Source organism: Haliotis rufescens, unplaced genomic scaffold, assembly GCF_023055435.1.
Source record: "Haliotis rufescens isolate VD_foot unplaced genomic scaffold, xgHalRufe1.0.p SCAF_11, whole genome shotgun sequence".
NCBI classification, from domain to species: domain Eukaryota; kingdom Metazoa; phylum Mollusca; class Gastropoda; order Lepetellida; family Haliotidae; genus Haliotis; species Haliotis rufescens.
Genome location: NW_025963791.1, coordinates 750,388 through 774,621, shown reverse-complemented (window position 1 = coordinate 774,621; position 24,234 = coordinate 750,388). Strand labels below are relative to the sequence as shown.

General features: G+C 40.7%; 1 protein-coding gene across 2 annotated transcripts in view; it reads right to left on the bottom strand.

The window, feature by feature from the left end:
- The window catches only part of LOC124126300 (broad substrate specificity ATP-binding cassette transporter ABCG2-like), a 47,280-nt gene extending 23,569 nt beyond the window's left edge, over nt 1-23,711 (bottom strand). The window contains exons 1-5 of one of the 2 annotated variants that reach the window (XM_048392106.1): nt 23,668-23,711; nt 11,761-11,957; nt 5,944-6,003; nt 5,413-5,527; nt 295-447 (exon numbers count right to left, since the gene is read on the bottom strand). In XM_048392106.1, the coding sequence (XP_048248063.1) occupies nt 295-447; nt 5,413-5,527; nt 5,944-6,003; nt 11,761-11,957; nt 23,668-23,676 (534 nt within the window). In that variant the 5' untranslated portion in view covers nt 23,677-23,711. Of the gene's footprint in view, nt 1-294; nt 448-5,412; nt 5,528-5,943; nt 6,004-11,760; nt 11,958-12,045; nt 12,330-23,667 lie in introns of those variants that run through there. The other variant, XM_048392105.1, reaches the window with a different exon arrangement.
- Nucleotides 23,712-24,234: the final 523 nt, after the last annotated feature.

Genomic DNA, 24,234 nt, shown 5'->3' with positions numbered 1-24,234 from the left:
TACTGCAGTACTACTGTTTGTTCATTTTGAAATAAAACACAATAATATGGACAAAGTTCTGTGAGTTTTCTCTGCCCACATGACACTGAGTCCCCCCTTCAATTAAAATCTTGGTGTCACAGTTAAAAGTGGCAGGTCATAGAACAGTGTATGTTTACTTTTCTCAGGAATCTAAAGAGAATGGGTATTGTTGAAAAACCAAGGATCATTATGAGGACAAATCATGGATTTAAACCTATGACTAGCAAATCCTGTTAAGGAAGGGGAGGCAACTCTATGTCCTTTATGACTGACCTTGGTGTTGGCACAGGACGACAGGCCAAGTTCCTGGATGACATTGTCTATCCTTTCATTCCTTTCCTTCACAGACACAGACCGGGACAGGCGCAGAGCAGCTGAGAACTGCAGGTTTTCCCGCACGGTCAGGGTTCCCATCACAACATCATCCTGAACAGCAGGTGCAACAGATGAATAGGACAGAGTTAGGAAATATCAGTTAGTTATGAGAAACAGTATTATTGAAGAGTATGGACTGCTCCTAGTGGAAGTTGGACAAGTGATTGTAACTGTAACCATGGTAACAAGAAGTCATGAGATACCAAACACATACAACTTGAGAATCACACGTTCATTTTGTATTAATGAATTAGACGTTGAACAATCATGGTGTGCCTAAGATATAGAATGTTTCAAAGACACATGCTCATGATGTCAATCACTGGATTTTCTGTTCAAGACTCGATTATTAACAGACTGCCATCAAATAGCTGGAATACTGCTTAGTGCGGCGTTAAAAAACAACAAAAACAATCAAATAAACCAAAAAAACATAAGATTCCAATTCCAATTCTTCACTGCATTTTCAATACCTTCAAAGACATTCAGGAGCAACATTTAAGGAACAAGAAGTAAACATTTCAGTAGGTCAGATGTTTCAGACACAAAGGGAGAGTCGCAAACTGATTTCTGATTAAGTAGCAGGCAGTGGAAAGGACAAGCAGGTCCTTGAGGTCTGTTGCCCACTTGCAGGCAAAGACAATATGTGTGTCGTGTGAAGCTGAAACATTGTCTTTAAGCACGCTCAGAAGGAATAATAATTACAAAAAGTTACACTAATCATGCTTATATTCATCATAAAAGGTGAATTAGTGTTTACAAAGTAGCGTCTAAATGACTTAAATCAAACTTGTAGGGGACAGCCACTTTGTCGGATCCTAGTCCCCTTGGACATTGTTTAACATCAGGTCACATTGCTCCTGTTGTCTCCTACCAACAGTAGGAACAAAGAAAACAAGTGTATATCAAACTCAAAACGACAAGGCAAAATTGTGTTGCCAGCGACATGCACTTGTTCTGTGAAGATGACATTGATATGTTCCATAGTTTTGGAGCAGAACAGTTTCTTGTTCAGAAGTTGGGATGGATGAGAGACAAAGACCCATGACATATACTCACACTGAGTCAAAGTGAGCCAAACAGTATAGCCTTTACCAGAAGAAGCTGACCACCAATCTCTAAATATTGCCCAAAGAAAAGAAACTTATGTCATTTCTGGACTTGCTGTATACAGTGTCCACCTATCTCAATAAGCCATTATTCGTCCTCCATGCATTTCAAATATTTCTGAGGAAAAATGAAACTTGAACGTATGTCATTTACTAAACACTATCTGGACTTGTATATTGGTGTGTGTAAACAAGGAAGTGCTGCCCTTAGCCACAGCACAGTTCACATGTCACCACTGTTCACACGTGTAGATGGGCAAACCACTGATGGGTGACAGATGGCCGCTAGCGCTCCCACAAACCACAAAGGGATGTTATGAAGCAAAGATAGATCTCTGCATTCCAACTATCCATCATGTCCATGTGGGTCAAGGTAAACAGTTGATTGTGGTGGTGATTACCATGGTTACTTGACTCTCAAAAAGAGGCTGGATACGTGATATGGTTGTTCCATTTCTATAACATCCCACGTAATGTAACAGGTAGATAAACAACCCCTTTGAATGCCAGTACTCCCTGCCATTTTGTAATAACAATGCCCTTGGAGCCTAATGCACACTATTGAGGTTCTCTGTTTTATTCATCAAGCCAAAGCTTCTTGGTTACTGAAGTGTTTAGGTTCTATATATAGTCCTTATTTGGAGAAGACGGAATACTGGACGAAAGACTCGACTAGGACATCAATGCGATGAACAGAGACACCAGACGACACACTCCCAGCTGGACATTTAATTAACAAGTGAAAACAAGGTACAATACATGTAATAAGACTTCCAGTTAATGATGCAATACATCTAACAACTAATTAACCTAATACAAACTTCTGCTGAACATTAAAGTTACCATTTCCCAATGAAAGGTATTTCCTCCTAGGATGTCATTTACTTGCTAATATTATATTTCTAGTAGTCTCAGTAATACTTTTAAAGCCAACACAATTTCAACAGGAGCTAAGTTCAATATTTGAAATAACCACAGTGTTCAAGATAGAACAGAGGCATATCATGCTCTCTGTTATTCAGTAAATCAATGGACATCACATTCAGTCAGTACCATTCTTTTGCATCTGCTATTAAGTACATGTTTTGCAGTAAGCATGGTAAGTTCTGTGTATTTTTCACTAGGATTGTCTTAGCATAGAGAATAATATGGGATGATCTTACTAGGTAAAAAGAAACTGGGCTCATTAATCACATTGTACTGCACTAGGGGGACGTTGTTAACACATTGTACTGCAGTAGGGAACGTTGTTAACACATTATACTGTAGTAGGGAACAGTGTTAACACATTGTACTGCAGTATGGGAACACCATTAACACTCTGTACTGCAGTATGGGAACAGTGTTAACACATTGTACTGCAATAGGGGAACATTGTTAACACATTGTACTGCAGTATGGGAACATTGTTAACACACTGTATTGCAGTATGGGAACACTGTTAACACATTGTACTGCATTAGGGGAACATTGTTAACACACTGTACTGCAGTATGGGAACATTGTTAACACATTGTACTGCAGTATGGGAACACTGTTAACACATTGTACTGCAGAAGGGCAACACTGTCAACACACCGTACTGCAGTAGGGGAACACTGTCAACACACTGCACTGCAGTAGGGGAACACTGTCAACACACTGTACTGCAGTAGGGGAACACTGTCAACACACCGTACTACAGTAGGGGAACACTGTCAACACACCGTACTGCAGTAGGGGAACACTGTCAACACACAGTACTGCAGTAGGGGACCACTGTCAACACACCGTACTGCAGTAGGGGAACACTGTCAACACACCGTACTGCAGTAGGGGACCACTGTCAACACACCGTACTGCAGTAGGGGAACACTGTCCACACACTGTACTACAGTAGGGGAACACTGTCAACACGCCGTACTGCAGTAGGGACACACTGTCAACACACCGTACTGCAGTAGGGACACACTGTCAACACGCCGTACTGCAGTAGGGGAACACTGTCAACACGCCGTACTGCAGTAGGGGAACACTGTCCACACACTGTACTGCAGTAGGGGAACACTGTCAACACGCCGTACTGCAGTAGGGGAACACTGTCAACACACCGTACTGCAGTAGGGGAACACTGTCAACACACCGTACTACAGTAGGGGAACACTGTCAACACCGTACTGCAGTAGGGGAACACTGTCCACACACTGTACTGCAGTAGGGAAACACTGTCAACACACAGTACTGCAGTAGGGGAACACTGTCAACACGCCGTATTGCAGTAGGGGAACACTGTCAACACGCCGTACTGCAGTAGGGGAACACTGTCCACACACTGTACTGCAGTAGGGGAACACTGTCAACACACCGTACTGCAGTAGGGGAACACTGTCAACACGCCGTACTGCAGTAGGGGAACACTGTCCACACACTGTACTACAGTAGGGGAACACTGTCCACACACTGTACTACAGTAGGGGAACACTGTCAACACACCATACTGCAGTAGGGGAACACTGTCCACACACTGTACTGCAGTAGGGAAACACTGTCAACACACCGTACTGCAGTAGGGGAACACTGTCAACATGCCGTATTGCAGTAGGGGAACACTGTCAACACGCCGTACTGCAGTAGGGGAACACTGTCAACACACCGTACTGCAGTAGGGGAACACTGTCAACACGCCGTACTGCAGTAGGGGAACACTGTCAACACACCGTACTTCAGTAGGGGAACACTGTCCACACACTGTACTACAGTAGGGGAACACTGTCAACACACCATACTGCAGTAGGGGAACACTGTCAACACACCGTACTGCAGTAGGGGAACACTGTCAACACACCGTACTGCAGTAGGGGAACACTGTCAACACACCGTACTGCAGTAGGGGAACACTGTCAACACACCGTACTGCAGTAGGGGAACACTGTCAACACACCGTACTTCAGTAGGGGAACACTGTCAACACACTGTACTGCAGTAGGGGAACAGGGAATACAATCAGTATAAGGGACTTTTAGAGCATTATTCCAAGGTGAATTTTACATGAATAGTCTATCTTAAACTTTTGTCTGGGGAAATTGAATTTCAGATACATAACTTCTTTCAAAAAATTTCAAGATATGCAACAAAATGTAACTGACCAGAAAGCTTCCAACTCATCTAGCAATTTATTCATTTGATTAAATGGAACGGCAAAACCATCCCCGAGAAAAGAATGACAGTTCCTATCAGGAGGAATTCTTTATCATGCCCATAGGCCAGTCTTACATAAAACTCTGGACTGGCTCCACAATAAACTTCACATGAACAGTTAACCACAGGAGTCATCTTTCCATCAACATGTCTAATGTCACAAATCTTTTCCATCATAAATCACCAACTGTTACACAAGAACATTAAGTGGTTTGCAGTATGTCATTAAGTTCGACTGAGAGGGAAGAGGGTCTTAATGGGGTTTCTCTCCCCCTAAAATATGCAAAGGAACTATGAACTTTACCATTGTTATCAATGCACTTCCCATTAAGCGCCTCAAGTTACATGAGAAGTTGCTGTCACTCACTCATGCTACAGGTCATGCTATGTAGGGCCCAGTTCATGCATACATGTCACATACTGCTCCAAGCCCATCAGTGATAAGGCCACTTGGACCACTTGTCAAGCTAGACAAAACTAAAGCAATGGGCAGCAATTACTCAGCACATATTAAGCAATAGTGTCTGGTCAAGCTGTATGCATCATCATCATCATCATCATCATCATCATCATCATCATCACCACCACCACCACCACCTACATCACCACCACCTACACCACCACCATCATCATCTGCTAGTCCTGCTTTAGAGCATTTACATCCTCCTCTGTTAGTCCTGCTTTAGAGCATTTTCCAAACAACTATTGATGAGTTTGAAGTGTTTCTCACCTGTACAACATATCCCACCATGCACTTGAAGTTGGAGGGGGGCAGGGAGCCATCGATCAGCACTTGACCGGACAGCCCCTGGGGGTCCTTCCGCCCAGCCAGGATGTCCAGCAATCTGGAGAGGGGACAGCATATGATACTGCATTCATTGTTGTGGGCACTTTATCATTAGACGTTAACGTTTGCCATGCGCACACTGTTTTATTGCTGAGCTCAGGAGGCTGGAACTCTCATATGTACTTGGGAGAAAAGTGAACGTTGAGTGAATATTGTTTTACACAATAGTCAGCATTTATAAGCCATAATGGTGGCCTCTATATTGAGTCTCGGTCAGACAATACCTGGCTGATAGTACGAGGAGCTTTGAATGCAATCAGGTCACAACCATCTCATCACAATCGCAGTTGATTCTTCAGCATTGTTTTGACAAGAATGAAGTACTGGGTACACATTATTCCTTAAATAATCTTATTTGTAAATTCATTGACCAGTCTTAATTACAAAGAATATTAGAAATTGAAGTTGACTTACGATGTCTTCCCACTTCCAGTTGGTCCCAGGATGGCATTCATGCCTGGCTTGAAGATACCACTGAAATTACAAACATAATGGTAACTCATAATGGGAAAAATACACTTACTAGCCAAAACTGGCTCCCACAGCAGATATCGCTTGTATGAAATCAAACAATATCTTGGAGGAGATATTGTTTTCCTGATTGGCATAAACAATAGTGTGATGGTTCAAATGTACCAAAAGTGATAATTGTTTTAATTATGTTGTACTTGGAAACATATTTTCATTCATTTCATTCATCAGTGCCACAACATAACAGTAAAACTACAGAACTCTTGGGTTAGTGAGGATGTGATCGAGTGCAAGGCCAAAACTTTCATAGTTATAGTAACATGGTAACGCTAAAATTGATGTCACTTATCAGCTGTAATGTCGCAGGAGAATGTTGGCACATCTATAGCCTGGCATAAACTCTTGACAGATTTACAAATTTCAACAAAAGAAAGGCTTTTCATTTCACTTTGCAGTAAGAATTTATAAAACAAGTGGTAAATGCAATAGTTACATAGTGAGTTCTCACATATCTCGTACTGCGACATAAAATATCTTCCCCTTAAAGTTACAGTCAAACTAAAAAAGTGCATTTTGAGATTTCTTTGTGTGGTGATGCACCCATATAAATACAGCTTTAAATGTCAACATCGTCAAAAAAATTAATACATTGTTTATTATAAATATTCTAATTGAGAAGGATATTGTATAATAAACAAAATCTCACTCTTGTGCCTTTTGATATTAATTATATCAACACACATCAATGAATGTAGAAATTATCTATATATCCTGATAATAAACAGGAGATTTATTGTTAACAGGCAGTAATGAAGGCACTTTGGCATGATACAAGTATAACCCATCCATCCATCCATCCATATACATACATCATGTACATACATATACAGATACAAATTAGTTGGCTATTATAATGGCCAGCAGCACCTAGTCATGTGCGGGGTCAGCTGCCTGTCATTAAAGAGAATGGATGGTTGGCCACTGAAGCATTGCCTTGTGGATGAGGTGCGGGACACAGCAGGCAGATTAATATACATGAGTCACACAGGCAATACGTGACAGTCTGACAGGATCAAATGTGGAATATTTTGTGTTTTGTGGACTTGACCCTGGGACAGCGGCTAGGCAGGTTGGCTGACTCATGCCTCCAAGTCGCCACCTGGCCATGTCTGTACCATCGTCAGTATGTAGTTGTATTTGTTACATCATGAATAAAGTATTGTGGACCCACAGAAGGAAGTGTTTTTGCCAGCTAGCGCTTGGAGTCTGGGGCTGGATTTGTTGGTTTTGTTGGGTTGTAATTTATTGTTTGGTGTTCTCTGACAGACCAGGCACAAATATGACACAATGTCACAATCATCGTTAGTTGACGACAATAGGGTATTAGCATCTACAAAGGAAGGGGACAAGTGTTCCTTTCGTTGCCTCCCTCGTTAATAGATGATAGGCAATATTGTGTTCAGTCAGGCAGTTACTATGGCGGGTATACAGGCTGGTGTCGTGCCTGGTTAGCGAAAATCCAATTTTCCCAAGTATCAGTAAAGCAAAAACCGAAGTTGGGGTATTTGTCCTACGAAAACGAGAAATGAGTAATTGCTATAAAAACACCGGATTACCCTAGTTTAGATTAGCGCCCGTGCTGTTCAAACAGAGAGGAGATTTACTAGAGGGTCGTTTCGTAAAAAATAATACTGTTTGATGTTTAAACAAAGGAGAAGAGATGATCAGTTTCTTAATTGAACAAACAATTAGTTTCTTAGTTGATATGGGCTATGATACCGATGAGTTTAGAGGAGAGTTGTTTCTTAAGAATACATACAGTATGTATTTGATGGTATATATAAAGAGTGCAACTTATTTATCTATGGTCAAAATGGCTAACGCACAAGTTCGAGTGACCATGGTTGATACCGTGCGAGGTGGTCAGCACTTGTTTTATGAGGGATTCAAGTTTTGTTGTAAGAAAACGGTCCGTGAGAAGAAGTATTGGAACTGCGTTGTTGCTGCCTGCAGAGCGTCAGTGATCACTGAAAACGGCATTCTTCAAGCGGCTTTGCAGGTAAGAAAATAATGCACTTGAACATGATGATAATAATCTTAAAGACATAGACTCAAAAGACTTTGCTTAACAAACTATTCAGTAATTTATTTTACTTATTATTATTACTTATTTTTAGATACCACAGGTATTTGTCACATGTATGTATTTGTTTATAGTTAATATTAGTTAAAATGCAATTATTTAATTGCAGGTGAACCATACCCACATGAGATGGAAGTGGAATCTTTCAAGTCCAAGCTCATCCACCGTGCTAAGACAGAAACAACGCCGATTCCAACCATATACGGAGATGAGATTTCTAGACTTCGCCACCACCACGACGTAGTTCCTTCCTTTGCATCCCTGAAGACCATTCTGTACCGACAACGCCACAAGATCTACATTTCCTTTAAAACCTCGAACTGTCTCTGAACCTCGCCGCCCTTGAGCGCTGTATTGATGACATACGATCGTGGATGAGCTTCAATGAAGAGAAGACTGAGTTTTTAATCCTTGGTTCGCGACAGCAAGTCAGAAAGCTTCACCCTGACTCTGTATACCTTCATATTGGTGATACCACTGTGTACCCAACTGCCAGTGCCCGTAATCTGGGAATCACCTTTGATTCAACAATGGCCATGGACACTCATATTTCACTAACCAGCAGAGCATGCTACTATAGCATCTATAACATCAGTAAAGTCCGCCATCTACTTGATACTCCCAACAGTTAAATTGTTGATGCAATGTCTTGTGACCTCCAAACTGGATTACTGCAATGCATTGTATGCTAATCTTCCCATGAAAGCCATATCAAAGCTACAACGCATTCAGAACTCTGCAGCTAGATGCATCTCTAAAGTTCCAAGATCCAATCACATCAGTCTCAAAGATCTTATATCCCTGTACTCTCCAGAGCGTGCTCTCCGATCCTCTGGTGGAACTCTACTGTATCAGCCTCTGTCTACTTCTGCTATGTCTGACCGTGCCTTCTCCTTTTGCAGTCCACAGTTATGGAACTCTTTGCCTTTGAATCTGAGAAACTCTGCTTCTAAGGAAACGTTTAAGTCTCTCCTCAAAACCCACTTCTTCACTTCAGCTTTTCTCCTGATTGTTGGCATATGTACATAGACATTACTTTTTAACTTTGTCACAGCGCCAGTGGGCAACTGTCGATGGATATTAGGCGCTTTACAAATCAATTATTATTATTATTATTATTAAGGCCCTTCCCAAACTTCCTGCCACCCGACCTGAGATTTATCTTGAAGGACAGTGGACACTGACCGAAGCAGGAGAACACTTCCTTCATCAAATCGTCAACGACATTCTCATCTTCACCACAAGCAAGAACATTGAGCGCCTGTGTGCAGCAGAAGAAAGTCTTTGGTGACGGCACCTTCTCCTCGGCTCCACGACTGTTTGAGCAGATCTACACACTGCATGCTGAATTCCAAGGCCACATGTTCCTGCTTGTGTACTGTCTGCTCCCGAGCAAGTCCGAAGATACGTCTGGCTATGGACCACAAAAATGATGATGAAGTGCGACGACTGGTGAGAAGAGCTGCAGCTTTGCCTCTGCTTCCCTTGGACAAGGTCGACAATGGCTGCCTCCAAGCCATCGCTGTCAGTCCCGCGGGTCCCAAGGTCGCAGCCTTCATGGACTACGTCACGACAACGTGGGTGGAAGGACGCCATTTCGGACCTGAGATCTGGAACCATTTTGGTAACCAAGGGCATCGCACTAACAATAACGTCGAGGGATGGAATCACTAACTCAACAAACTTGCCAGGAAGAGCCATCCGAACATTTTTGAAGTTGTTACGCTATTTCAAAGAGAACAATCCAACGTAGAAGTCGCCATTCAACGAATTGGAGCCCAGTGGTCAGCACCACCAAGAAAGAGAAGATACCAGCTGATTGACAACCGTCTTCAGGCTCTGAAAGACAATCTTGTCAACAAAGTCATCGGCGAAGTTGAGTACACAGATCACGTTGGTGACCTGATCCACTTGGAGTGAATGACTTGAACACAACGTGTATGCCAGCGCAACCGCAAATTTATTATAGAATGTATTTATGTATTTACCATTATATTTTAAGATATAAGTTATTGTTGTTTTTGTAGAAATTATGATGTACATCTATGAAATATTAAAGTATTAGAGTTATTAAATTTGTTAAATGTAAAGTACTTTTGTGCAACTATACTATACTTCAGCGTCTAATAAATTACTACTGTGATTACGGTATACGCATTTCTGTGTTTTTCTTGTAATTTTAGAGTCCCGGTATAGCAATATCCCGTGTTTACTGTAGCGTGACCAGTCTTACTGTAGCTTCACGAAAGCGAAGAGATTTTAGAGTTGATTGTGGCTAGATTTTGCTCTTCCGGCCCAGAACCCACAGGCTATATTGTAGTATGTTGTATAACAATGAGAGGGAACCATCTGGAAATGATCACCACAAATAGCATGATTGTGATGTAGCTTTAATCCTTTATACCTAATACTGGCTAGAGGAAATGACAAAGACTTATGTGAAGATGTCATACATGATGTGTATCAAACACTGCAGTGTTGTGTAACAGGGTACTTCTTCAGTACTGGTCTCCCCATGTTAATAATGCTATGGCATGAATAAAACTCATCTCCAATCAGTACAAGGACTTTGCCTTCGATGACTGACTGCCACATACTTACATGTTTTAGTAGTTGGTGAGGAACAACAGGATGACTCTATGATGTTCACCATAGTAGCAGTAATGTATCTTTTTCAGTCTGCAGGTACTTAAGTCCTATCAAGTTATAACATGGTCATCTGTTTTATTTCGAGTAAAGGAATGACAGGGTCTGTTTGGAGAAAGTAGCTACATCGTTTAAAGCAATGGCAATAGTGAAATCCCACAATAATGTGGCGCATTGAATTATTTAGTATGTAATATCATGTACAGTGATAAGGACATTATATACATGCAACCTGACCTTACTGATACTAATGCCTAAGTACAGTACTCTTGTCTATACATGTTCATCATGCAGGTCTTAAATACACCAATAGCAGACCCATGAAGATCTGGTTAGAGAATAGGTCTTCAGCAACCGGCCATCCTTGCCGTAACGTAAAAGGCGACTAACAGGATCACGCGGTCAGACTCGCTGACTTGGTTGATGTATGTCATCGTATCCCAGTTGTGTAGATCGATTCTCATGATGTCAATCACTGGACTGTCTGGTTCAGACTTGATAATGTACAGACCGCAATCAAATAGTGTGTCTAACCTGTCAGAATAGTGATATAAATTTGATCTCCAGCGTGCTCTGAATTTTGAGGATATGTTACAGTGTTAGATTTTCAATGTCAATTCCATGAGCAGGCAGAAAATGTTCTTTTTTGGCTGGTGCACATGCATACTATACTATATTACTGGAATCATCTCATTTAATCATTTTGATGAATTATAGCTTATTATAAGATTCTTTAATCTATTCATGATGTCTTGATCATTATAACTGATAACACTCCGTCTATTTATTGATCAAGAAAGAAAAACGGCCAAACCATTTAATCGTAGTCCCCAACAAAAATAAACACGTCCAGAACGAGACGACATATGTATTCCTGATGCATATCGAAGTTGACAATAGCAAGGGGAGTCACTCGAGCGGAGATCGAGCGTGTGACAGACGCGCGCCAACAGAACAAAGGGACGACTCACTGTACATCTTGAAGTATCCTCTTGTTTACATTGCGACCACAACATGGCTTGTCTTTTACTGCTATCTCATAGCAGACCTTGTGGGCTGTCAACACGGATCCAGACTGCTTATCGCTCCCTCCCTCTAAGTTGATTTTCACAGCATCGCCATCGTATTTTGTTATTCCGTTTAGTTGTGTGTTCACCAAAAGCTTCTCCTGAAACAGTTAATAACATTAGACTAAGTATCATCACGATAAACACTGCGTAAATTCATTCGGTCAGATTCCTGCTTGAAATGTTTACCATGTTATTTTCTGGCTCCATATTCCTCCTTTGGGACGTGTACATTATTTCGTAGGTGAGGCAGCCTGTTGCATCGATCGAAGCAAGCACTCAGTTCAACCTATTTGCAAAAGCTTGGGGCGCGAATGTAATTGACATTCAATTACAAATGATCAAACTATGCTTTCGGGTAAAACATTTCCTTTCACAGTTTTGACATGATTAGATATCACCATGACGGACGTCGTCTTTCGCTTCCTACTTCCTGCTTGCATAGTGGGTTCTTCGACAGAAATTCTTGTTTCAGAAACAACGGGAAATCCCACGTGACTTCTGGGCCACGTGAATAAATGTCAACAGTGGACTCTGTTCGGTAACTCTGTGTAAACTCGAAATTTAGTGGTCATCTTTAATTTTTCGCGCATGACACCCTACAGATGGACGATGTTGACATAATGTCATTGTGAAATTTATACGTTTGTTTGTTATTATTAGTTACATATGGTCATGTGGTTGACGTTGATACCGGTCAGGAATATTTGTTCTCTTTACCAGTTAGTCGAGGCAATCTAGTCCATTTTTTCACTCAACTTGCAACAAATTGCAACAGAATTTATTTCACAACAAAGCATTCTGTTGCAATTTGTTCCAAGTGAAACCTTATTTTGCCTGGACGAAGTAATAGAGAGAGTTTGTATTTTTACGCGCGCTTTCCGACCCTATGCGTATTTCACACACGAATATACGTACCAATAAATACGTCATTTAAGTGCGTGCACTTCTCGCGTACTGATCTGTGATGATTGATATCCAGATTGCGTTGACCTATGCCCATGATGTCAATCAATGGATTGTCTGGTAAAGACTCAAGTATATAAACACAGACCGCCGTTATATAGCGGGATCATATTGCCGAGAGCCGCGTTTTAACAATCTCATTAAGGGACGGACTATTTGATATCTAGGGGGAGTCATGTTGGGTTTTTTTCTTCATTTTTAGGTGCTGAGTTTTTTCCCTTTCTCTAAAGAGAGCTGAGATTTTTTATGGCACATTTTAAATTCCTATGGGCAGAATGTTAGAATTTTCTCACTGTCACTAAAGCATAATAACTGTACTGATGTAGGTGGGTTTTAAACAGAACAATGCAAATAGCAGTATAGTAAAGAATTTATATGATAAAAGACCATAGGTGACGCGTAAGGATGTGTTACTTGACATTTATAGAGAGTGCTGGGGAAGGGGCCTTATGATTAGAGGGGATACCCTGAATGTTTGCTGTATACATTAAACAGAAAAAAGAAGAAAGAATTTCTGTGCTCTTTGGACACATATTGAAACAATTAGGTATTTTGAATAGTGAAGTTTTAAGGAAACATATTGAAGGGGTTTCCACTATAACAATACCCCTGAACGTCGTGGAGCTTTTGTCCTCAAACGCGTTTTAAATATAGTGACAATATTGAAAATACAAGTATACAGTAAAATGCATTTATCATCCAAAACATGCTCCCACAGGAGATATCGCTTGGATGAGATCAAGCGATATATACACTGTAGATATCGCTGCAATGAAATTACATCACAATGCTTTGCAGACCATTATGACGTCACTGGTTACCATGACGTCACAATCAAATGACATCACTAATGGCTCTGCTACTAAAGCTGTTAGCAGTAGATTTTACACTTAAGACACTGCTAATTACTGTTTACAAATTGAAAAAGTTGGAAGAATGATATTGGATGATAAATACAATCTCACCCTCGTGTCTTTTGACATCAAATTTATCAACACTCGTTGATAAAAGTGGCAAAAATCCTCGGCAAGCCTCGGAATATTTCCACTTTTATCAACTTGTGTTGATAAATTTGATATCAAAAGACACTCGGGTGAGATTCTCTATTTATCATCCAAAACTGGCTCCCACAGGACATATCGCTTGGGTGAGATCAAGCGATATCTACACTGTAGATATCGCTGCAATGAAATTGCATCACAATGCTTTGCAGACCATTGTGACGTCACTGTTACCATTACGTCACAATCACATGACATCACTAATGGCTCTGCTACTGAAGCTGTTAGCAGTACTTTTAGAAATGGGCTCCGTCGGTCCGTCCGTCCATCCGCACGTCCGTCCGGAGCATAACTCACAAACCGTTCAATATTTTTTCATGAAACTTTGCAGGTCTGTCAAGTACATGCTGAACTGGTGCCTTTTGCTATTGAGAAATTTTAGAAAATTTTATTTTTTACGGTTCCATGGCAACAAAATGGACTTAGGTTCTGTGAGGGTAGGGTTCGTTTCCGGAGCATAACTCATAAACCGTTCAATATTGTTTCATCAAACTTTGCAGGTTTGTCAGGTACATGCTGAACTGGTGCCTTTTGTGCCTTTAGACATTTTTATTTTTTACGTTTGCATGGTAACAAGATGGACTTAGGTTCCAAACTCTTGGATTTCCATAACAAGTTCCACCTCGGTTAAAAAAGGTTAGGGTTTGTTTAGATTTAATTATGTCATAAATTCTGCAACAGGGGGGGGGGGATATAGCCACGTTAGTGGCAAACTCTTGTTACACTTAAGACACTGCTTATCACTGTCTACAAACTGAAGAAGTTGGAAGAATGATGTTGGATGATAAATATAATCTCACCCTCGTGTCTTTTGATATCAAATATATCAACACGAGTTGATAAAAGCTGAAAAAGAGTTTTGCCACTTTTATCAACTCGTGTTGATATATTTGATAACAAAAGACACGAGGGTGGGACTCTTTATTTACTGAATCACAAAGATAAGTTTTTGCCTCAGATTGGTCAGGATGGGGTCATACTCACTTACATCATCACAAAATAGAAACAGGTGACGCCAGACCTATAATACTCCCAATTTTATAAGCAAATCGCAGCCATTAGGAAAGAATGTTTCAGACAGGTGCAAGATATGTTAGAAGCCAGTATCATTCAGCCCAGTTCATCTGAATGGAACACGATATGGCTAAACTATTGCCGATGGGACGTTAAATCTTAACTCACTCTGAATGGCACTCTCCCGTTGTCGTGGTTAACAAAGAATCAGCATCATCACTCCCCCCCCCCCCCCCCCCCCCCCCCCCCCCCCACCATGGGGGCTTGTTCATATAGAAATGAATATAAACAATAAAAAAAGAGTCCTATAAAACCGTAAGATAGGCACTTTGGCCTCTTCATGTCATCAGTAAAAATGACTAAATGTGAAAATAATACACACAAAAGGCCCCTTCTCAGGAATAAATAACTTCATAAGTATCTCTTAGAAAACGTGTCCACATTGCAGACACTATGCACTAAGCAAAATAATATCGATCAAGGGCTGTAACTCTGTGAAAAGATCATTTACGGGAACAATTTTTAAACTCAGTCTTGACAAGTTTCTTAGATAAACATGCAAACTTTCATTCATGCAACTAAGTTCAGTAGTTTCTGAGAAAACGGACGGACGAAAGGACAGACGGACGGACGAACTCCGTTCTTTTACCCCCTGCCCCACTTCCTGGTGGGGGATAAAAAACGGGATAGCTCTTACCACTTTGCCGTAGATTAAAGACGCCTCAGTGCAGTTACCAAGTCTATATTTTCCCCCATCACGTTTTAAAGATGTCATTGATGCCATATAAAGTCGACAGCCATGTCAACATTTTTAGGTTCCTTGATTGTGTTAGTGGCTTTTGGCAAGATCCGCTCCATTCAGATACAAAACACAAGTCGGCCTTCATTACACCCGATCGTGTTTTTGAATGCAATCGCATCCCTTTCGGCCTCAAAAATGCTCCTATGGCATTTCAGCAAACCATTTCAGGCACTTAAAGAAATGATTTGCGTTACATAAAAATATATATAGATGACATGATAATATTTTCTAAAACGTTTACAGAACATTTGTATCACCTTAAGTCAGTTTTCAAAAAGATGAAAGAAGCAGGACTCACTCTTTAGCCAAGCAACTGTAAATTCCGGCAAAACAAGTCACCTATACGGAGGGCAAATCTTTAGCAAAGATTGCATCCATGTCGATCCTTCCCCTCTCTCTCTCTCTCTCTCTCTCTCTCTCGATCGTTACTACATATTACTGGTAAAGAGAACCAATGTTCATAACTAGATATCAACGTCAGTGAATTAATGTTCCAGTTCAAAAGAGTTTTTTGTTTCCATGCAGGTTTACTTTCATAAAAGACTATGCATCCCGCCTGCGAGGGAAAATAATATTTGAATCAATTTTGATTTTGGTTTAATTCTTTCACAATAGCAGATGATGACATGTCGCTAAGATTAATTTGTTGTAGTGCAGTATCACTCGAGGTACATTATGTCATTGGCTTTTATGCGCCCCTCGTTAGGCTTTATACTATACTCGCCCCCGGTCCCTCGTAAGGCTTTATACTATACTCGTCCCCGGTCCCTCGTAAGGCTTTATACTATACTCGCCCCCGGTCCCTCGTAAGGCTTTATACTATACTCGTCCCCGGTCCCTCGTAAGGCTTCATACAGCTCGTCTCCGGCTGTGGTACGAAACCTAACGCGGGGCGCATGGAACCCCATGAACCCCTCGTGATCATGCTAAAACGTACATTGTAATGAAAATATGTTTGACAGTATTGAGTAGGAAGGAAACCGTCAATGTATCTATATATGTACGTTCACACATACACACACACACACACACACACACACACACACACACTAACATACCTGTTTCATCGGATTCGCCATTGTTTACCCTTGGCTCAACGAGCGCGAGTGACTCGGTAAGTCACCATGCTGAGTGGAGACAGGGTGACAGGTACTTGTCTTGTAATGTGACAAGCGTTTTATGACTGTATATAAAACGTCTTACATATGAATATAATATTACAAGACAAATGCAAGGTTGCATATGGTACATAGAGATTACAACATTGTGTCTGTCAGATACCATTGATCTTGCAACGAGTTGTTTCAAAACGTATCTTACGAGCGAAAGTGATGGTGTCTGATGAATGGTATCTGACAGGCACGAGTGCAGTAATGTTTCTTACACACCCTAAAATCGCACATTTTTAGCATCGAATCGATGCATTTTGTCTATTATGATCGCGCATTTATACATAACATCACTGTAACATAAGTGACGTCATCCTATGTACTGATTACTACTCATAAATAATGTGACTACACAAAAAGGTTTTCGTCTTATCTGAGGATCATCAAGGCGATGATGATAATGCAAACTAAACAAAAACAAAGAACACGCTGGGTGCCGAGTTAAAAGTTTACACCTCACAGAAATTACCAAATATGTACAACAATGTTTTCTTCCGTATGACATCACTTCCTGTGATCGACTTTTACAAAATGGCGTGTTCTCTGACAACAGTACGCGGGATTTCCAGGGGAGGATTTTCGTTGATTGAGGGATCGTATATACATAAATGTGTCACGTAAGTAATCAGAAACATTCTGACAATCTGCGTACTGTTATTTGTTTACCATGTTGTCTAATGTAACAAAGAGAATTAGTCAGAAATGTAGATAACTACCGTCGTCGTTGTGCGTGATTTAGCGTCAGTCATGGCGTCACACAGGACGGAAACCTTTACGGTTTCTGTTGAATTTACCACATCATTGTAATGTATACTGAACCAAATTAAAAACTTCACAATCCTAAAATTTTAACATTTTGACCAGTTATCATTGTGGGCCCTTATTGTGTATTTAAACAGTAATGGCCACGTATTGTCTTCAGAAAAGACCCGTTTTTGTGCAGGTGAATCGATGAAAATCATGTGCATAGCACTATAGTGGCAAAAGTGGTTTTTCACGTGCAACTGGTCACGTGGTCATAATACCGCACGTGTTTTCAGCCATACTTGTTAGCAGTCATTAACAAAAAAAGAAAAACACAAGAAAACAAAAGTCTTTACGGCCATTTGTCATGCCACGCCTTTCAAATGTGCAACGTGAACGTGCCATCGGCATGTTGCAGACGGGAATTTACGTCCGTAGCTGAAGTCGCAAGGACGATGGGTTGTAGTCGACGGACTGTTTATGATTTACAGACGCGTCTACAGCAAACGGGTACTATCGCTGATCGCCCTCGGCCAGGTCGACCACGTGTGACGTCACATGCAGAGGATCGTCAGATTGTCTTACGCCACCTCCGTAACCGATTTTTGACGGCTAAATCAACCAGAAATGAACTGTTTAGGGGTAGACTGAGTGCGCAAACTGTTCGAAACCGTCTGAGAACTGCTCACCTTCAAGCACGACGGCCATACTGCGGGCCGATTCTGACTCAATTACACAGACGTCAACGTCAATTGTGGGCACAGCGACACTTACGATGGACTCAGAGGAATTGGAATCAAGTCGTCTTCAGTGATGAATCCCGATTTAATCTTCGATTTGCTGATGGTAGGGCGAGGGTGTGGATCGAGGCGCCGTCATGAACGTTACGCCCAGTGTTGGTTACAGGAAGTTGACAGATTTCGAGGCGGAAGTGTCATGGTGTGGGGTGCTTTCTGTGGCAATGCACGTTCCAGGCTTCTTGTCATCCGTGGCAACCACTCTCCAGAACCAAGCACAGAATTTGCAAGATCTTGGCACCATTTTGCAGCAACAATGGCGTCGTCTTCCCAATCATGTGTTTGGTCCATGTAAGGTCCATGCGGAGGCGTTGTGTGGCAGTTGTCAACGCACATGGTGGCCATACACGCTACTGAACTTGTGTGCCATCAGATTATCGTGTTTGGGACTTATGATTTAAACTGTTGATGTTATTACCGAATACCGTAGGTGCTTGGAACAAATTATGGTTACCACCGTTAATTAAAATCCTTCTTTGGACATTAATGATTAAAAATTACCTTCTCTGATACATTTGTCCGTTGTATATCATATATATCATGACTCAGTATATATATTTTAAATTCCATAATTCGTGCAACGATACTCTTCCCATGAATCTTCTCAAACGCGTGATCGAGCCAATGTAAGCAATAATTTGACCAAAGTACCTCTAAAAATGCTACACAGTGTAAAATCTGAATTTTGCTTTTGTTTACATTTCAACAAGTACATTTTTCCGAGCACAGTGTTCGTTTCCACACCTAATTTATTTCGCATGATTTTGTATCTATATAATGTGCATCCATTTGTCATTTCATTTTTAAAATGTATGAGGAATTCAGGCATGCATGTATAGCAGCTGAGTTTGAAATATACCTGACCGAATAGGCGTCTCATAACCGGCATTTTGTAAACAATCCAATATGGCGGAACGTACATTTTGTACACTTCGGCGTTCGTCTACGCGTATTTTCCAAAACATTCTTAACGATTCTAGGCTTATCAGCGACGTTCTAGAATTATCAATAGTGATTTGATACCCTGTGCGTGGTCACTAATATGCTATTTTTCTACTTTAATTTTTCGAGTAAATATCCGATATTTAGATTTCTAAACAACCAGTAGATTAAATAACGCCGTGAATTGTGATTTGGCGAGATTTACGATGTACCTAATTTTCAGAAGTCACTTTCAGTAATTTTGCTTTGCCTAAAATGACTGTATATGATAAACAGAAGGGGGGATTCAAACCTGTGAAGTGTATTAGTTTTCGTGATGTATTTTGAATCTTATTCGACTTCGAAGTGAGGGTTAATAATAATAATTACACGGCCCTGTGGTTCAACACAGACTTAGGTGAACATTCAATGACTTATCAATGACTTACAATCAGAAAAGTAGTCCATCATCATCTGACCTCAGGTCATCGCCATGGATTAGCCAATCACTGGCCTGGAATTCGATCTCACACATATGTTTGATACCAGTTATGTGAAATGGGTTTCTCACCCACAGGTGTAGGAAAATGTTTTACAAAACCTGATATTAATTCTTCACATTTTCCGTGTCGACATGATATATTTCAGTTCAACTGTTTTTGGTGGAACATCGGCATGTTTATGTTTGGTTTTACAGCTATATGACGGTGGTATGTAAATAATTGAGTCTGGACAAGACATGCCAGTGACTAACATCATGAGCATCGATCCATGAAATTGATCCCGTTAGTCGCCTCTTACGACAAGCATAGTCGCCTTTTACGGCAAGCATAGGTTGCTGAAGACCTATTCTACCCCGGATCTTCACGGGTAACTGACAAATGAGGATTGGGTGGCTTTGTGTGACCAGGCGTGTATCGTGACTCATACTGTCAACCACTGGTTTGCCTGGTCCTGAGTCAATTATATATGATGCAGTTGGAATATTTCTCTAGAAGGCGTAAAACATCATTCACTCACTCACATATAAAAAATCACAACATCCATAAAAAAGGTTCATATAATGCATATCGTATATCCTCGAACCCCATACTATTAACATGGGTAATATCATCAAATAATCTCGAATTAAAACTATAAAACTATTATAAATATTGATTCACAAGCGTATAAAGCCTTAACCACAACTTTCTTTTCGGACGAAACGTGACAGAACAACACCGTCTGAAACTAAACATAAAGCATCAGCTTTATACATATACGTCGGTTCGTATTAGCCCAAGAAACATGTCGTTCGTGCACGGTGTGGACATTTACATATCTGGATCGGACCTGTCACGTCTGTACATAAATATCCCAGCATACGACGCACTTCAAAAGGCCGCCGTTCTCTGAACTTGCGTTGCCACTGTACCATGACATATATACTACAAAGGCGCTCATCAGCTCTTCGGGCCAGCTGTTGAATAACAGGATTATAGCCGATATTTACTCACAATATTTATTACGTGAAGGTTTGTGTTTTCTACCGTTGACTAGTTCATGTGTAAACCGTTTATGCTTGATCTACAGAAAAAATACGGGGAAAAGGATTTTAGTTATTCTTATCACGGCAATGTGCGGGCGGGCCACTGTCCCTCGTATCTTGGTGGGATGATGGTGGGATGATTTAACGAGCGGTTCTGGTGGATCCTATTTCGCATGAGGGACCGACCGTTTGATATTCTCGCGTGTGTGAGCGTGCGTGCGTACGTACGTGAGAGTGTGTGTGCATGCATGTTAGGATACTCTATGGAGATTGAATATTTGTTCAGCTACAGCTCCAAACCAGATATTTTATGATTAACACTATGAGCCCATAATTATTTATTCTTCTTATAACAACAGTCTCAGGTATATTTTTTTTTTTTTTTTTTTAAAAACCCAACATTTTCTGGAATTTCGGTAATATAACATGTGTACGCGTAACAGATACAATACGGCAGTCATTTGGAGAAGCAGCAGATATACACATTACGGTAATCATGTGTGCTTAAACGTACACGTAACAGATACAATGCGGTAATCATGGCCACTGAGGAACATGTACCGGACACGATCACCATGTACGGATGATGCATGATCGACGTGTATTGTCTCTGCCTCAACATTTCAAATCCATGATTAAGCACTTGACACAGGAATATTATAATGGTGGAAATGATACTATTCGTCGTCATAGGTCAAAGGTTTTACTTTGAATTCTATGTCATTTAAGTCCCCCATTGTCGCGCGAATAAACGCATTTTAACTCGCCTCTTCTGTCGTCGATTAATTTGTAACTTTCTGTAAAAGCTGTTATTTTATGTAGGCATATTAAGCCACTTATGTACCTTCAGAGAGAGTATGGACGTATGTTTTTGTCGGACTATTTGACTGACACAAATTCACGTCAGACTTGTTCACATTAAAATTAATGGAGTATAGTTACATTTGTACCCTTTAAAAGTGGTTTGAATCTTTACAGCGCGTCCCCTCACCCCCTGCAATGTCAGTAATTGTTGACGGGTCTGTTTCGTTACTCAACATGCATCTGAAACCCCCAACAGCTGGCCCTCCCGTGCTTTGTCTGCGTGTTTCCGGGGTCACATGTGGGCCATGTCATGCGAACCACTTCATCTCCACGAGACATGGACATACACAGTTCATGTTCGAACGAATATCACCCTGACCTGTTAGGGGACACTAGCAAGAACCATGGACACGTCTGTGATTTACGCGTATAAGGATTTTATACTCCGATAAATGTTAAACTGAAGTGTAATCAGGGCACGCTGTTGGAACTCAGACAATACATGTAGTCTCTCTTGTCATTTGATGCAAGCGTATCTCGTGACTGAATCAGTTTGATGAATTCTCTACACTATTTTTATGAGGCAATAAACGCACGTCAATAACTTGCTTCGCGAGTGTTCATATGCCCTGAAAACATAAACGCTCCACTAAAACACGACTGGTATCTGACGAACTACATGCAGTCCCATCGGCTTCGGGCTATAGTTATATTGACATGAAGAAATATATCAATAAAAAAACAGATACACAGTGAATCAACATCACGTCCATATCATATTTTAATAAGCTGAACTTGTCCTCGGTCAAGGATGTTGCCTCGGATAAAACTAGTTTAGTAACAATTGTAAATGTTGCATCTCGCCTTTGTATCGAATTTTAATAACCATTGTATGTCTTTTGTATCGTAATTTATCTGATGAAGTACAAATATTAGACTATACAGAAAAGCTTCAAGTTTTGTTGATGATTGTTTGTTAGTTGTTTAACGCCGCACACAGCAATATTCCAGCAATATGACGGCGGTCTGTAAATAACCGAGTCTGGACCAGACAATCCAGTGATTGATATCATAAGCATCGATCCACGCAATTGGGTTTTGATGACATGCATCACACAAGTCAGGGGGCCTGACCACCCGATCCCGTTAGTCGCCTCTTACGACAAGCATAATCGCCTTTCACAGCAAGCATGGGTTGCTGAAGAACTATTCTACCCCGGATCTTCACGGGTCTTTTGTTGATGAATTTGGCTGAAGTGATGAATGACACCATAACCAACAAGAGCCGTTCTAAGTTAATTACCACTGACAATAACACTATGATAGACATCCGTACCAGTATGGGTTGCATTGTTTGTGGATAAGGCCGATCTGACGATACTCTCAGTATTAAACTGACACGTGTATTCAGCGGTGTCTAAAGCGATTAATCATTGTTGTTTCATTTAAATAAAAATCTCCATCGAGGACACGTGTTTGATACGAAAGCTCATCATATAAACAAATAGACATTCAAATATTCCAGTCTAGTTACTTCCCAAGGCAATATTAACAACACACGACCTTAATGGGGGTCATGTACATCCACGGAAACAAATATCACAAATAACTGTTCTAGTCACGCACAATACATGCAAGGGTCAATATCCACGCTACTTGCACACAATCAGCTGAGCGTATATACCATCCAACTTTATTACGAACCGAAAAGCGTCACTGTTAGTGATTCTAAACATTTTCTTTGTGTATATTCCCCTTTAGGAACAGTATAGAATTAGTGCATTTGCAAACTGATCCAGTTGCTAGCTGTTATTTGTCAAGTAACTGTCGATATGTCAGTACAACTTGTGTGAATATCATACTCTTGTTGGAAAAGTGTCTAAACCAAGAACGCGCGTAGTTATTGATCACCAACACTTTTTACATGAATAAATTTGAAACAAGTACAAGAGTACGAATGAGCAAAAGAAAGTGAACAAAGAAATAACTTCCCGAGTTAACTTACGTCTGCCATTGTGAACGTCCTGCGATAACTGAGGACAATGGTGATAAGGGGAGGTAACTCGAACAGGCGTAAGCCCATGTGGTGATACCACCTGTGGCAGGATGGACCGCACTGGGCCGGTTACGTAAATGCTAATTGATCTTTGACATTACCATGGACCAAAATAAGGTAGTTTTAAAGGGCAATGAATAGCGCGATGTCTCACACCACGAAGGACGAGGGAATGTTGGCTCAATTTCTAATAATTGATTGTTGTTGTGAATGCACTTGCCCAAGTAAGTCGAGTATATCAATTTAAATAAAATAAATAAATACACCTTGTTTCCTAAAGGTACTAAGTTTATACCCTGTTCACATGCACAGCATTTACTAACGTAAGTAATTTTACGCATGTGTAACTATACATACGTGCGTATATGTAAATTTACTATGCCTTCACTTGAAAAGCATCTTAGGTGTGTAAATAAAGTATGTAAATTGTGTAAGGCACACACATTCGTCAGTGTGTTCACGACTTTCAACACACATCAGGTTGTTTTCCAATCAAAGTTGAATGAGAAGAGTTAC